This window comes from Hyperolius riggenbachi, chromosome 1, assembly GCF_040937935.1.
Source record: "Hyperolius riggenbachi isolate aHypRig1 chromosome 1, aHypRig1.pri, whole genome shotgun sequence".
In the NCBI taxonomy this organism is placed as follows: Eukaryota; Metazoa; Chordata; class Amphibia; order Anura; family Hyperoliidae; genus Hyperolius; species Hyperolius riggenbachi.
The window spans coordinates 248,342,954-248,360,097 of record NC_090646.1 but is presented as its reverse complement, the minus strand read 5'-3'; the positions used below and the strand labels follow the sequence as shown (position 1 = coordinate 248,360,097).

The 17,144-nt window shown below is 45.8% G+C and overlaps 1 protein-coding gene across 2 annotated transcripts in view; it reads left to right on the top strand.

Annotated features, from left to right (window-relative positions):
- The window catches only part of GRID2 (glutamate ionotropic receptor delta type subunit 2), a 724,654-nt gene that overhangs the window by 505,717 nt on the left and 201,793 nt on the right, over nt 1–17,144 (top strand). For both annotated transcript variants that reach the window (XM_068270973.1, XM_068270982.1), the window contains exon 10: nt 14,664–14,802. In XM_068270973.1, the coding sequence (XP_068127074.1) occupies nt 14,664–14,802 (139 nt within the window). The remainder of the gene's footprint in view (nt 1–14,663; nt 14,803–17,144) is intronic.

Genomic DNA, 17,144 nt, shown 5'->3' with positions numbered 1-17,144 from the left:
GAGATGGTCTAGTCCAAAACCTGTCACTTCTGTCAGATTTCTCCTACTTACTGTAAGTGACAGCAACATAGGAAAGGCAACATTTATGGCTCATTTTACTCTGGAAAAAAATGTACTTCTTATTTTAATATGTTTGCACATATTTTAAATTTTAACCGGTTCAGCACCGCAGTCCGAGCAACGTTCACCTCCCATTCATTTGCCTATAACTTTATTGCTACTTATCACAATGAATTGATCTATATCTTGTTTTTTCCGCCACTAATTAGGCTTTCTTTGGGTAGTACATTTTGCTAAGAATTATTTTTTTCTAAATCTTTTTTAACAGGAAGATTAAAAAAGAAATGAAAAAAAATCATTATTTCTCAGTTTTTGGCCATTATAGTTTGAAATTAATATACACTACCGTAATTAAAACTCATGTATTTTATTTGCCCATCTGTCCCGGTTATTACACCATTTAAATGATGTCCCTATCACAATTTATGGTGCCAATATTTTATTTAGAAATAAAGGTGCATTTATTCCATCACTATTTATAAGCTTATAATTTTAAATAATATAATAACATAGTTAAAAAGTTCAGACCCTTGGGTAACTATTTATGTTGTTTTTGTTTTTTTTAATTGTATTTTTTATTTTTATTTTTAATAAAAAAAAGTGTATGTGGGTAATTTTTGGTGTGGGAGGGAAACTGCTAATTTTAAATGTAAAATAATATTTTTTTTTTATTAAAAATGTACGTTGGTGCAGTTTACTATTTGGCCACAAGATGGCCACAGTGAAAAAAGTCCTGGATGCGAACGATCTCGCATCCAGGAACTAAAATGTTAGGGAGATGTTTCCTGGGGGCAGAAATACCGCGCTCTCTGGAGAGAAAGTGTCGGTATTTCTGCGGGGAAGTTAGATCGGTGAATGGGAATTATATTCCCATTCACTGATCGGGGGGCTAGCGGCGGGCAGTGGAGCGCCCAATCGCACGCACCAGCCGGCGGCAGCAGCAGTGCCTATCTGGACGAGGAAGCTCGTCCAGATAGGCCGAACTGGTTAAAATGTTTTGCCATAGTGCCCCTTTAAGCATCACTACTCCTTGTTTAACCACTTGAGGACTACAGTGCTAAGCCCCCCTAACAACCAGCCCTTTTTTGGTTCACTGGGCTGTGCAGGGTTTTCAGCCTCCTGCACAGCCCAGCTAAGGAGCATGGCATTCGGACTAACCTCCTTTTTTTTGTCCCAAAGGGGACATGCCGCCGGAGGTGTCCGATCGCTGCTCTACTTTTTTTTTTGCCTCATAGAGGCTCTCATTGCCACCGTTCCCCTCCCTCTCCTTCCTCCCTCCCCTCCGCCTCAAGGTTTGAACAGGACGGCGATCCGTTCTGTTCTCCGCCTCTCATAGGCATCAGACCAGGTCTCATTGGCAATCAGTGGCCGGGGATCGCCAATGTCGTACAGAATTGCCGGAGACCGCAGCGCTGTTCGCATGTAAACAAAGGGGATTTCTTTCCCCTTCCGTTTATAAATAGTCTGCTAGCTGCAATCAGCGGCTAGCAGGCTAATCACGGAGCTCTGCTCCATGAACGGGCAGGGAACGATTGCGCATGCGCGCGGCCGTTCCCTGGGAAACTGCAGCTCCAGGACTTGATGCCAATTGGCGTTAGGCGGTCCTGGGTCTGCGGTCCTGGGGCTGCTGCTGCTTTCACGCCCATTGGCGTGACACGGTCATTAGGTAGTTACATAGTTTATGTCTCAAGTACTTTTAACTGTTCATCATTATCATCAGCAGCAGCAGCTTGTGCTGTCTTTTCTTCGACATTTGCCTGTTGCAGCATAGTATAACAGACACTGAGCATTACTGCTGCACATTATAGCTCCAAACTATTTTCACTGTTAAACAAAATCAGTAGCATTGCATTGTGCTGAGGGCTTATTGTACAATATCTACAATTGCAGTGCATATGACCAAGAATTAAGTAGCATTGCTTCTAGTTTTTAAATTACAGCTATTAACTATCTTTACTGTTCATTATTGCTCTGTGCTTTGGTTTATTCTGGTGCATATGCAATACAAGTTTGTGTCATCATTGTAAAATAAATACTGTCTTTGATGGAGCATACAAAATTAAGGCCACACATTCTGCCCTCTAGCTTAGTGGTAGTGAACTGGCTACAAATAGAAGGCCAGCAGAGAGAGCCTGAAAATAAAATGTCTGTTACTTTCTGCAACTTGTTGGGAGTGGGCAGAGCATCCTTGAGGATGGGGAGGAGTAGAGAAGGAGGATTATAGAGGTATACAAGCCTCCCAACCCTGTTACCTTGCAACTTTAGGTCTGGGACCCACATGTAAGTTCCACGATTTTAAATGCAATTGACGGAGTGACCGTGATTTGGCTCTGCAGCCGGTAATGGAAGCACTCTGGGATAATTCCCAAAATGTAGCATGCATTGCATTGGAGTGATAACAGCCCTTGATGTGAAAGCACCCGCATAGGTTTCCAATGTTGCAGAGCAATTGGCAAGTATCACAAGAGTGACGCCAGTGGACCTCTGGACTTACACGTCTTTCAATGCAAGCTTTGTTCTTACATCCCTGCATTTTCTTAGTTTTGAAAATTAAAATGAAGGGGGCTTGTTGGCTTTTTATGGGTATAGAACACCTGAGACCTCAGGACAGGTTGCCTTTAGTTGGAAAGAAGTGATTGAGTTGATGTTTTGCTCTACAACCCTTTGCTTGCTGATAATTGCCACTGACATGACTGACAACTGCCAGCTGATGAAGAGGGTTATCACTTAACTACTGCCTTTGCCTGATATTGCTGTAAGGGCCTCCTTGAATATTCTGCCCTCAAAACAGTCCTTTGACAATTTCACTTGCAGCCCTGCTTTGAGGAAGTGTTTGTTGGTGTGCATTGTGATTTGCACCAGTTGAATAATTGTGTATATATTATTTGTGTAGGCATACAATGCATACATTAGTTAGTGAGCTCGTCTGAGGAACAGATAGTGACCTGACTATATACACTGTGTAAAAGTTCTCCGGAAGTTGTCACCACTACTAATAATAATCTTTTCAAATGTCTATTAAACTCTGTTGTAGAACGTCCCTATAAATGTGTGGCACTTGTAGGTTGCTCTTCTATCCAGTTCATCCTAAACCAACTTGATGGGGTTTCAGTATGGAGACTGTGCTGTCCTCTCCATGAATACAATTTTACCATCTTCTTAGGTTTTTTCCTAAGGTAGTTCTGGCATAGCTTGGACTTATGTTTTGGGCCATCATCTTGCTCTAGAATGACCCCTGACCAACTAGGGAATACCGGAGGGTACTTTATGGAACTGCATAATGTTGTAGTAGGTGTTTTTGTTCAAGGTGCTGCTCACTCTGTACAAGTCACCAACCCTGGAACCAACAAAACAGCCCCGAACCATCACACTTCCTCCTCCATGTTTGACCCACTGACGAATCATCTTTCCACCTACTCAACAGCATACAAAAATTGTGCTGGATTACTTGGTATTTCTGGTGACCTCTGGTGCAGAAAGACTTCAGAAAGTCATCCCCAATAGTGCACTTAGCAATACAGAAATATCCACATGGCCAAGGCCGGACTTATACTTTTTGTGCCCCTAGGCCAAATATGTTGTGGCTCTGCTCCCTTTTTCAAATGTTACTCCCCATTTACAGCTTCCTCTCTCATATGTTGTAGTCCCTCTTTCATGTTCAGGTGCCCTCAAGGGCTGCAGCCGCCCAAGACCTGTGCCTTTGGTGGCCTTTGCAGAAATCCAGCCCTGCACATGGCCAATCCCTACTGACATAATTCAGAACTACCATTATGGGCCCGCTGGATTACACGCAGACCAGCAGGGAAAGTAAAAAAATATCACACCTCTAATGCTTCTGAAGTACTTGTAGCAGTTGTTCATAGGAAGAAAGGTTCCCTGATTAAGATCAAATCATTCAATCTATTTTAAATTGTGCTAAAATGTAATATAATATAACTCGTTGTAAGAATAATATTCTTCACAAAATGTAAATGTTAAAATGTTCTCTTTTTTCCATTTTCTATGTTTGGATCAAATTAAGGCAAATGAGAAATAGCTACTCATAAATTCATGGACAGTTACTCTGCTATAATAGATGAATGCTGCATATTCTGTTATGGTGACTATTCATTACAGTAATAAGTATGATCAAGTAATGAAAGGTGATATTTTCTGCTTTTCCTTTCATTAAGATTCATGATTCCAAATTAGCAGACAGCACAGCCTTTTGCCTGAAAAGCATCCACTTTGGTGATATGGATTGATAAATAAGGAGTGATAAAGTGACACATTATTATGTGTGACTGCGGTAAAACACCATCTTAAAAAGTTGTTTTCTGCCTGCTGTCACTGAATAAGAATTTAGGTTTATTTGAGTGGAAATAAAAAACACAAAAGATCGTATCTTTTTTTATTTGTTGTTTTTTTTATAAAAGCTAAGAAGTCACTGTAGTAAGGAATGCATTTCTAAGAATTAGCATCATTAATCAAATACTTACAGTGTAAGTGAAATTAAACAGAGATGGGCAGAAGGGATTCTTTCCCCGCATTATGAGAATACATTTATCTGAGTTATAACAAGCAGCTGCAGACAACTCATATATATTGTGATGTGTTGCTCAATGGAAGTGCTATTGACTGAGTTCAATGGAGGGAGCGCATTGTAGAAGTGATTCATAGCCCTAAGGGAGATGGCTTATGGCCTATTTCTTATACAGATCTAGTGGATCATATGGTCAATGGCTGGTCTCTGCTGCTTTATTAATTGCTACTAGGCCTTTGTGTTTCTGGGATGAAATCTTTAACCTGCTACACTTCATGGGGTTGATTCACAAAAGAGTGATAAATTCTATCACAGCAGTTACTTATCACGCGATCTGCCACGCGCGGGGCTTTGCGTGCGCAAAGCATTACTCCGCATGATAAACGACTGTTTGCGCGCTATCATGCATGTAAAACACGCGTGTGATCGCATGCAAACGTTGGTTTATCACACTGAGTAATGCTTTGCGCGCGCAAAGTGCCGCGTGCGGCAGATCACGTGATAACTGCTGTGATAGCAGTTATCACGTTTTTGTGAATCATCCCCCATGTGTGGTTTCATTTATAATTTCCACCATTTAGGATTATGGAATTGTTTTATAACCTCCTCCCCCACTACTTTGAACATTTCCAGAATGTATGCACTGTTAATATCAAACAGCTTCCTTCTTCCTATGGTTAGATAATGATAGCAAGGCACCCCTTCCAAATTCTTTCTTGTCTCTGCACTACCTTGGTATCCTGTCACTATTCCAATCAGACACCCTCCTCATGGTAATATAGGGCTAAGTCCCACTTCTATTGACGACGGTCTAGTAGGAAATAGATGGAGTGCAGGGTGAATAGGAATTCAGTCATCTTCATCCTTTTCAGTATCCATGAATCCAGTCTCATACACACTTTAGATTTCTGTTGCCTGAAATCATAATTCATGATCATCTCTAGTAAAAATCTAGAGTGTCTATGGCTATCTGCCAAATTGTTGATTAAGTCCTTGTTGGTCTATCAGTGATCATAAATTATTGTTTTGGGTTACTCTTCAAAGGAACTCAGGCTAGCAGGTTTACACTGACAGCTGCCTATCTTCTAGTATAAGCTTGTATTCTGCTACACATCCTATCTGAAAAATGAAAGCCGGGCATACACGGTTGCGATTATGCGCTGGATCGAGCCACTGGCTCGATGCCGGCGCATCCCCGCTCGTCCACGCGTGCGCTTGGATCGATCCTCGCTCGTCCCTGCGGGCGGCTGCTAATCAGCCGCTCATTTCTTCAATTGATCTCCCCGCCGGTATCAAGCACACTATCGATCCGGCGGGGTATTGGACACGTCGGATATTATCAATCGAGCCATCAGGGTTGATTAATAATCCTCCCAGCAGCCGTGTATGCCCAGCATAAGATAAGGATACTTTTTGGTTACAGATCTATTCCTTAAGCTCTCCTCCTCTTCCTACACCAGGAGCATAGTACAGAAAGCTGCAAAAATAATATAGTTACCTAGGATGCTGTTTAACCCCCTTGCCGGTCCAATTTCTGCGGCAAGGGGGCAACGCAGCACTTTTAAAAAAAACATTTTTTAAATCATGTAGCGAGCCCAGGGAATGATATCTGCTGAGCAGCGGCATCCCCCCACCCACCCCGATCGCCTTCGGCGATCAGAGTAAGCAGGAAATCCCGTTCAGAACATGATTTCCTGCTGGGCTTCCCCGGTCGCCATGGCGATGGGGCGGGATGACGTTGGGACGTCAGAGGGAATCCCGATCCCCCCCTCAGCGCTGCCTGGCACTGATTGGCCAGGCTGCGCAAGGGGTCTGGAGGGGGGGCGGCGCGCCGGGTATTGGCGAATCGGCGGCAAGCGGCGGTGATCGTAGCATGCACGCAGCTAGCAAAGTGCTAGCTGCGTGCAATAAAAAAAATATGCAAATCGGCCCAGCGGGGCCTGAGAAATCCTCCTGCGGCGGTTACACCGAGCTGAGCTCGGGATAACCGGCAAGAAGGTTAATACACAATTTTCCCATTTTTTCCTGGCTGCAGGTCTGTATGTGATCTCTGGAAAGCACTTTGAAAACATGTTCAAATTTTATTCCTAGTAATGTTATTGGGAGCTGTTGCACATTTTCCTCAACAAGGCAAGGGTCAATACAGCGACTGAGTGACTTGTACTATTGCCTTGTAGTGCCGTATTCACAGGTTTAAATCCCAGCCAAAACAGTATCAGAATTGACATTTTTTATGTTGTATTTGCATGGGATTCCTCTCACATCCCCAAAAGACACTGCTTGCTTGGTTAATTAGCTTCCATAGAAAATGACCATAGACTGAAACAAAGGCATTATATTGTGAATTCCACTGAGAAACCATTAGTGACATGATGCAGTAGATGAATTAGTAGCCTGTAGAGCAATGCAGAAAATGTCAGCATTATATAAGTGCATAATAATTGGTATAGGTTGATATTAGTGTTGGGCGAACATCTAGATGTTCGGGTTCGGGCCGAACAGGCCGAACATGGCCGCGATGTTCGGGTGTTCGACCCGAACTCCGAACATAATGGAAGTCAATGGGGACCCGAACTTTTGTGCTTTGTAAAGCCTCCTTATATGCTACATACCCCAAATTTACAGGGTATGTGCACCTTGGGAGTGGGTACAAGAGGAAAAAAAAATTTAGCAAAAAGAGCTTATAGTTTTTGAGAAAATCGATTTTAAAGTTTCAAAGGGAAAACTGTCTTTTAAATGCGGGAAATGTCTGTTTTCTTTGCACAGGTAACATGCTTTTTGTCGGCATGCAGTCATAAATGTAATACATATAAGAGGTTCCAGGAAAAGGGACCGGTAATGCTAACCCAGCAGCAGCACACGTGATGGAACAGGAGGAGGGTGGCGCAGGAGGAGAAGGCCACGCTTTGAGACACAACAACCCAGGCCTTGCATGAGGACAAGAAGCGTGCGGATAGCATGCTTTGTACCACCATGCAGTCATAAATGTAATAAAGATAAGTGGTTCAATAAACAGGGACCACGCGGCAACGCTAACCCAGCAGCAGCACACGTGATGGAACAGGAGGAGGCGCAGGAGGAGAAGGCCACGCTTTGTGAGACACAACAACCCAGGCCTTGCATGAGGACAAAAAGCGTGCGGATAGCATGCTTTGTACCGCCATGTAGTCATAAATGTAATAAAGATAAGAGGTTCAATAAACAGGGACCACGCGGCAACGCTAACCCAGCAGCAGCAGCAGCAGCAGCACACGTGATGGAACAGGAGGAGGCGCAGGAGGAGAAGGCCACGCTTTGTGAGACACAACAACCCAGGCCTTGCATGAGGACAAAAAGCGTGCGGATAGCATGCTTTGTACCGCCATGTAGTCATAAATGTAATAAAGATAAGAGGTTCAATAAACAGTGACCACGCGGCAACGGTAACCCAGCAGCAGCAGCAGCACACGTGATGGAACAGGAGGAGGCGCAGGAGGAGAAGGCCACGCTTTGTGAGACACAACAACCCAGGCCTTGCATGAGGACAAAAAGCGTGCGGATAGCATGCTTTGTACCGCCATGTAGTCATAAATGTAATAAAGATAAGAGGTTCAATAAACAGGGACCACGCGGCAACGGTAACCCAGCAGCAGCAGCAGCAGCACACGTGATGGAACAGGAGGAGGCGCAGGAGGAGAAGGCCACGCTTTGTGAGACACAACAACCCAGGCCTTGCATGAGGACAAAAAGCGTGCGGATAGCATGCTTTGTACCGCCATGTAGTCATAAATGTAATAAAGATAAGAGGTTCAATAAACAGGGACCACGCGGCAACGCTAACCCAGCAGCAGCAGCAGCAGCAGCACACGTGATGGAACAGGAGGAGGCGCAGGAGGAGAAGGCCACGCTTTGTGAGACACAACAACCCAGGCCTTGCATGAGGACAAAAAGCGTGCGGATAGCATGCTTTGTACCGCCATGTAGTCATAAATGTAATAAAGATAAGAGGTTCAATAAACAGGGACCACGCGGCAACGGTAACCCAGCAGCAGCAGCAGCACACGTGATGGAACAGGAGGAGGCGCAGGAGGAGAAGGCCACGCTTTGTGAGACACAACAACCCAGGCCTTGCATGAGGACAAAAAGCGTGCGGATATAGCAGCAATGCTTTTTGCCGCCATGCAGTCATAAATGTAATACAGATGAGAGGTTCAATAAACAGGGACCGGAAACGCTAAACCATCCCAGATGTTCATCGGTCATGTTACTTGGTTGGGGTCCAGGAGTGTTGCGTAGTCGTTTCCAATCCAGGATTGATTCATTTTAATTTGAGTCAGACGGTCTGCATTTTCTGTGGAGAGGCGGATACGCCGATCTGTGATGATGCCTCCGGCAGCACTGAAACAGCGTTCCGACATAACGCTGGCTGCCGGGCAAGCCAGCACCTCTATTGCGTACATTGCCAGTTCGTGCCAGGTGTCTAGCTTCATGCCCGGTTTCAGGTCCAGCGGTGCCAGCCACAAATCCGTCTGTTCCTTTATTCCCCTCCAAATTTCCTCCCCTGTGTGCTGCTTATCCCCAAGGCAGATCAGCTTCAGCAACGCTTGCTGACGCATGCCAACAGCTGTGCTGCACTGCTTCCACGATCCTACTGCTGCTGGTGCTGGGTTAGCATTTCCGGATGAGGTACAGCTTTGAGATGCGTTGGAGGAGAAGGAGTCAGAGAGGTAGGTGCTGCTGTTGTTATCCAGCTGTTTGCGGCGTGGGCAACACCCGCGCCGTAGCAGGTGAGGAATCGCTGCCAGGCTCCACAAGGTTCACCCAGTGCGCGGTAAGGGAGATGTATCGACCCTGGCCGAACGCACTCGTCCAGGTGTCAGTGGTGAGGTGAACCTTGCAGGCAACGGCATTCTTCAAGCTTCGGGTTATTTAGCTGACCACGTGCTCATGCAACTCAGGCACTGCAGAGCGCGCAAAGTGGTAGCGGCTGGGAACCACGTAACGTGGGATGGCCACTGACATCATGCCCTTGAAGCTGTTTGTCTCCACCACTCGATATGGCAGCATTTCGCAGGCCAGAAGCTTGGCTATGCTGGCTGGCTGTTACTGCCACGGCCCGGGGGTCATTTGCTGGCAATTTCCTCTTGTGCTCAAACATCTCAGAAACAGACAACTCAACCGTAGCGCTGCACACCGAAGGGCTGTTGGTTGTTGTGTTTGATGAACACTGGGAGACCTCAAGAGCACTAGTCCGGAAAGTGACAGTGTCAGCATCGTCTGATGTTTGTGAATGTTGTGAACCACGCAATGGCTGGGCTACTGCTGCTGCTGAGGCGGGTCTGGTGGTGAGTCTGGTGAACCCAAGGGAGGCAGTGTTGCTGGTGGTACCCTGTCCTGCCGCGTTTGCCCACAGAGTGGGATGTTTGGATAGAATGTGGCGGCTCATGCTGGTGGTGGAGAGGTTGTTAATACTTTTCCCCCTGCTCAGGCGGGTCTTGCACACCTTGCAAATCGCCATGGTAACATCCTCAGTGCAGTCTTCAAAGAAAGCCCAGACTTTAACTGGCTGAGGACTCGGACCTCGTGCGTGATGTGCTGGTGCTGCTTAACCCACTGCTGGACGCTTGAGAGGTCATCCAAGTAATTATCTGGTCCTGTTCTTTTGGATCTGTGAGGGTTGTTGTCCTGGACAACATGGGCAGTATTGAGTGGGTTTTCTTGGGTGCTCCCCTGTGGCCTGTACGTGAACCGTCAGGGGAAACACCTCTTCCCTTGCCCCTCCCTCTTTCACCGGATTTCTTCCTCATTTCACTTATCCTTAAAGTACACGCTGACTGGCAGCAGTACAGTGGCAGTACAGAAATGCTATACAGTGGTGGGTGAGCGGTGTACCACTATTGTCAGCAGTGACACAGAGCACAATGCTATACAGTGGCGGGTGAGCGGTGTACTACTGTTCCCAGCAGACACAGAGTGGAAGTAAACACAATGCTATATAGTGTGGCTGAGCCGTGTACACAGAGTGGCATTAAACACAATGCTATATAGTCTGCTATATAGTCACCCCGAACAGGGTGATGTTCTGCAGAACCCGAACAGTGGCAAACACTGTTCGCCCAACACTACTGGGAGGGAACGCAGATTTTAGTACCTAAACACACGATACAACATGTTTTCCGGGGTCGGACTCTGAGGCACATACAGATGGTCCCGATCATCATCCTCATCATACAACTCTTCTCCTGAGTCTGACCCACCCACCACCTCTGCCACCCCAACATCCCCAGACACAGACCCCTCATCGTCCTCAACATTAACTTGGGATGCTGGCCTGAGCCAGACCTCCTCCTCCACATCAGGCCCCATCATCTCCTCAATGGCAGCCCTCATTAATCGCTCTGGCGACGGACTGATGGACACAACGTTCTCCTCCGGGGAGGGCTGCTGCTGACCACTGGCTGCTGGGGTGGATGTTATAGCTTGCGTGGGGCGTTGGCTGTTGCTGTTGTTGGGAGTGCTGCTCACAGCGGAGGTCTCTGGGGAACTCATGTTGAGCTCATATAGTGGTTGACGGTGAGTGGAGTATTACTGATCCCAGCAATATACACACTGACTGGCAGAGTACGCAATGCTATATAGTGTGGCTGAGCGGTGTACACAGAGTGGCAGTAAACACAATGCTATATAGTCTGGCTGAGCGAGCGGTGTACTACTGTTCCCAGCAGAATCAGAGTGGCAGTAAACAATGGTATATAGTCTGGCTGAGCGGTGTACATAGAGTGTCAGTAAACAATGGTATATAGTCTGGCTGAGCGAGCGGTGTACTACTGTTCCCAGCAGAATCAGAGTGGCAGTAAACAATGGTATATAGTCTGGCTGAGCGGTGTACATAGAGTGTCAGTAAACAATGGTATATAGTCTGGCTGAGCGAGCGGTGTACTACTGTTCCCAGCAGAATCAGAGTGGCAGTAAACAATGGTATATAGTCTGGCTGAGCGGTGTACACAGAGTGTCAGTAAACAATGGTATATAGTCTGGCTGAGCGGTGTACACACAATGCTATATAGTCTGCTATATAGTGTCAGTAAACAATGGTATATAGTCTGGCTGAGCGGTGTACACAGAGTGTCAGTAAACAATGGTATATAGTCTGGCTGAGCGAGCGGTGTACTACTGTTCCCAGCAGAATCAGAGTGGCAGTAAACAATGGTATATAGTCTGGCTGAGCGGTGTACACAGAGTGTCAGTAAACAATGGTATATAGTCTGGCTGAGCGGTGTACACACAATGCTATATAGTCTGCTATATAGTGTCAGTAAACAATGGTATATAGTCTGGCTGAGCGAGCGGTGTACTACTGTTCCCAGCAGAATCAGAGTGGCAGTAAACAATGGTATATAGTCTGGCTGAGCGGTGTACACAGAGTGTCAGTAAACAATGGTATATAGTGTGGCTGAGTGGTGTACACAGAGTGTCAGTAAACAATGGTATATAGTCTGGCTGAGCGGTGTACACAGAGTGTCAGTAAACAATGGTATATAGTCTGGCTGAGCGAGCGGTGTACTACTGTTCCCAGCAGAATCAGAGTGGCAGTAAACAATGGTATATAGTCTGGCTGAGCGGTGTACACAGAGTGTCAGTAAACAATGGTATATAGTGTGGCTGAGTGGTGTACACAGAGTGTCAGTAAACAATGGTATATAGTCTGGCTGAGCGGTGTACACAGAGTGGCAGTAAACACAATGCTATATACTCTGGCTGAGCGAGCGGTGTACTACTGTTCCCAGCAGACACAGAACAGTAAACAGAATGCTATATAGTGTGGCTGAGCGAGCGGTGTACCACTATTCCCAGCAGACACAGAACAGTGAACAGAATGCTATATAGTGTGGCTGAGCGAGCGGTGTACCACTATTCCCAGCAGACACAGAACAGTAAACAGAATGCTATATAGTGTGGCTGAGCGAGCGGTGTACCACTATTCCAAGCAGACACAGAACAGTGAACAGAATGCTATATAGTGTGGCTGAGCGAGCGGTGTACCACTATTCCCAGCAGACACAGAGTGGCAGTAAACAGAATGCTATATAGTGTGGCTGAGCGAGGTACACAGAGTGGCAGTAAACAGAATGCTATATAGTGTGGCTGAGCGAGCGGTGTACCACTATTCCCAGCAGACACAGAACAGTGAACAGAATGCTATATAGTGTGGCTGAGCGAGCGGTGTACCACTATTCCCAGCAGACACAGAACAGTGAACAGAATGCTATATAGTGTGGATGAGCGAGCGGTGTACCACTATTCCCAGCAGACACAGAACAGTAAACAGAATGCTATATAGTGTGGCTGAGCGAGCGGTGTACCACTATTCCCAGCAGACACAGAACAGTGAACAGAATGCTATATAGTGTGGCTGAGCGAGCGGTGTACCACTATTCCCAGCAGACACAGAACAGTGAACAGAATGCTATATAGTGTGGCTGAGCGAGCGGTGTACTACTGTTCCCAGCAGACACAGAACAGTACACAGAATGCTATATAGTGTGGCTGAACGAGCGGTGTACTACTGTTCCCAGCAGACACAGAACAGTACACAGAATGCTATATAGTGTGGCTGAACGAGCGGTGTACCACTATTCCAAGCAGACACAGAACAGTGAACAGAATGCTATATAGTGTGGCTGAGCGAGCGGTGTACCACTATTCCCAGCAGACACAGAGTGGCAGTAAACAGAATGCTATATAGTGTGGCTGAGCGAGGTACACAGAGTGGCAGTAAACAGAATGCTATATAGTGTGGCTGTGCAAGCGGTGTACTACTATTCCCAGCAGACACAGAGTGGCAGTAAACAGAATGCTATATAGTGTGGCTGAGCGAGGTACACAGAGTGGCAGTAAACAGAATGCTGAGCGAGCGGTGTACTACTATTCCCAGCAGCGACACACAATGACTGGGGGGGACCCTGGCTAGCGTGGCTGGAGCGCGAACTACCCTGCCTGCCTACCCAAAGCTAAACCCACAGACAAATGGCGGAGATATGACGTGGTTCGGGTATTTATTTACCCGAACCACGTGACAGTTCGGCCAATCAGAGCGCGTTCGGGTCCGAACCACGTGACCCGTTCGGCCAATCACAGCGCTAGCCGAACGTTCGGGGAACGTTCGGCCATGCGCTCTTAGTTCGGCCATATGGCCGAACGGTTTGGCCGAGCACCGTCAGGTGTTCGGCCGAACTCGAACATCACCCGAACAGGGTGATGTTCTGCAGAACCCGAACAGTGGCGAACACTGTTCGCCCAACACTAGTTGATATAGAAAAGCCTCAGGATGGCAATCATGTGACAGAATGCTGTCAGAGAGAGGACAAGTGGAGTTAGCTGGTAAGGATGGATCTTTTAGAATTAAGTATATTAGGTGGTATTGGAGCACGTTTGGCCAATGTATTTTTGTTGATAATTCTCTTATTTGGTTTCCTTTCCACCTTGATTCGTAAGCTTGCTATACAATACCATTAAAGTGACATTGAAGCAAAAAACAGAACTGTCTTTGACCCAAGTTGGGTTGAAGAGCTCAGAGAAGTTCTTTTGCATTGATAACAACTAAAGTTTATTAACTCTTCCTGTACTGGAAAACTAAATTAGACTTTTTTTACTTTGATACTAATATTCTATTTCTTAGCTGTACTGCACATACAATTCATTGGCCCATGTGGGATTCACTTTTTCTCCTAAGTTTTCTCCTAGGGGATAACTTTTCATCTTCTCTTTAAAATACATTTTCAGCATTTTGCAATTAAAAAGCACTAAAAGTAGTAGAAAAAGTACTACCAAAATGAATTTAAGCATTTCCTTGCTTGCTTGCTGGGGGATTATAAGGCATTTTATTGACAAGATGCAAAGATATCAACTTGGAGAAAACTAAGGAGAAAAAGTAAATTGCCTAGGAGCTAGTATCTCATAAGTTAATTTTCACTTCATGTTTGCTTTTAAAGAAAATACCCTATACCTTACATTTAAATACAAATTGGATACTAAAAGAGGAATGCTGTTATTTTACCAAATACTTATTTCCCTTAAAACTTGCTGTATTTCTCTCTAACAGGTGGAGAGGTCCCCTACACTACTTTAGCAACCCGAATGATGATGGGAGCCTGGTGGCTGTTTGCCTTAATTGTCATTTCTTCTTACACAGCAAACCTAGCGGCCTTTTTGACAGTTTCACGCATTGAAAGCTCTATCCAGTGAGTATTACATACTGTCAGCATTGTCAATTATTTTGGTAATGGCACATCTAATTTGAGCATTGCAGAGCTACTCTTTAATCCAGATGAATGGAAGTTCAGTGAAGGCGCTGAACATCTCTGGATGGAAAACAGATCTTGTTTTAAGAAGACAATATTGTTTATCTGTTATATGTGCAATTTTGTATTCATTTAAACAGTCTTGTTTGCTGACAAATCCACAGCATGCCACAGCATGCCACTTGCCTGTATGAGATTAGCTATTCAAAATGTGGAAAATAAGCAAAATGATCTTTCTAGGATATTGGCTTGAACACATTTTGTCTGAGATTGTTCCATGTAAAATGCAAATAGCTGCATACATCACTGATTTGAATGGTCACCGACACAAACATTATACAGGTTTATAATGAAATGTAGGATGTCCAGGCAATACCAAAGGAGTCTTTTCTGTTTAAAAAAATGATAATAATGGAAAAAATGCAAAAAAAAAAATACAAAACAGTACAATGAACAAAAACATATTAGAGCACATCCCATGGCAATGAAATGTAATTACAGTGTTAATTCAATAAAAAATGAAATAAAAACATGTAGAAAACACAAACGCAACTTTTGCCCAACCACTCCTGAAAAGAACAGACTTTTTTGCAGTTATGATGTAATTTTTCAAATGGTTGGCTTTTTTTTTAATAGAACAGAACACACTGCTTGGCAGATAGTCGAACAGCACAGCAGTCTTACCTTAGCTATAACCCAAAACAAGCTGCAGTATGCTTACAACAGTGATTAACGGAAAGAAAGGATGGGAGATTTTGCTTCAAAATAAGGACCGTCATGGCAAAAAAAAGCGGCACTTGGAAGCTTTGGAGATGTAAAGTAAAATATCAGAGTGGGCAGGTTCACATTACACCACTTCTCACCTTTACAGACCTGGCAAAAGCCATCCAAAAATGACAGTCTTCCACTGCTGCATGTTGAGTTCCACTATGCAATCGTAGTACTGTGAACAGGCCCATAGAATTGTATGGGCAGAGCGTTAACATGCAGAATTATTCTGCAACCTAACTGAGCACTGGGAGCTATCCCTCAAAGTATCATCTTCAGTTGCAGATCAGCTTTGAAGAAAACTTGAAGTGAGAGGCATGTGGTGGTGGACATATTTGTTTCCTTTTAAACAATACCAGTTGCTTGGCAGTATTGCTGATTTCTTTGGGTGCAGTAGTGTCTGAATCACACACCTGAAATAAGCATGTAGTTAATCAGGTTAGACTTCAGATGGATGAACATGTTTATCAGCAAACAGCTCCTGGCGAATATTGGCTGTTTGCCATTCGCATATACAGTGAGCTTTATGCGATGTTCACATTTGCCCAATACTTTAACCACTCTGCGAACGCCTAATGCCTATAGGCGGCCACAGAGTGGCTTCCCTTAGGACCGCCTAACGCCGATCAGCGTCAACGCCTGGGACAGAGATTAGCGGGGATCGCGCATGCGGATGCTGAGTTATGGAGCTCCGCTCCGTAAATAGCCTGCCAGCCACGATCAGAGCTGGCAGGTTGTATATAAAAAAAAAAAAACAGACAAAATTACTTGTACAGCGCTGCAATGTAGTGCATCGCTGAATGGAGGACAGCTCTGTCACTGAGCTGTCCCCAGGAGAGGCTCAAAATCTGATCCCTCTAATAGGCTGATGCCTATGAGAGCCGATCTTACTGCTGGATCTCGGAGGGAGGGACGAAAATAAAAAAAAGGTGGCAAGAAAAGGAGGCAAGATTAATTTGCATGGTAAGTTGTATGGCCATGTAATAAACCATTGAAGCTGCATTGTGCTGAATTGTAAAAAAATGGCCTGCTCACTAGGGGGGTGTAAGCCTGTGGTCCTCAAGCAGTTAACATGGAGACATTTTTTGACCCTTGACCCTTAAAGGGAAGGTTCAGGGAGGGTGGGTAAAAAATCGAAATCAATTTCCACTTACCTGGGGCTTCCTCCAGCCCGTGGCAGGCAGGAGGTGCCCTCGCCGCCGCTCCGCAGGCTCCCGGTGGTCTCCGGTGGCGCACCCGACCTGGCCAGGCCGGCTGCCAGGTCGGGCTCTTTTGCGCTCCAAGGCCCGGAACTTCTGCGTCCCACGCCGGCGCTCTGACGTCACCGGACGTCCTCCGGGCTCTACTGCGCATGCGCAGTAGTTTTGTGCCTGCGCAGTAGAGCCCGGAGGACGTCCGATGACGTCAGAGCGCCGGCGTGGGACGCAGAAGTTCCGGGCCTTGGAGCGCAGAAGAGCCCGACCTGGCAGCCGGCCTGGCCAGGTCGGGCGCGCCACCGGAGACCACCGGGAGCC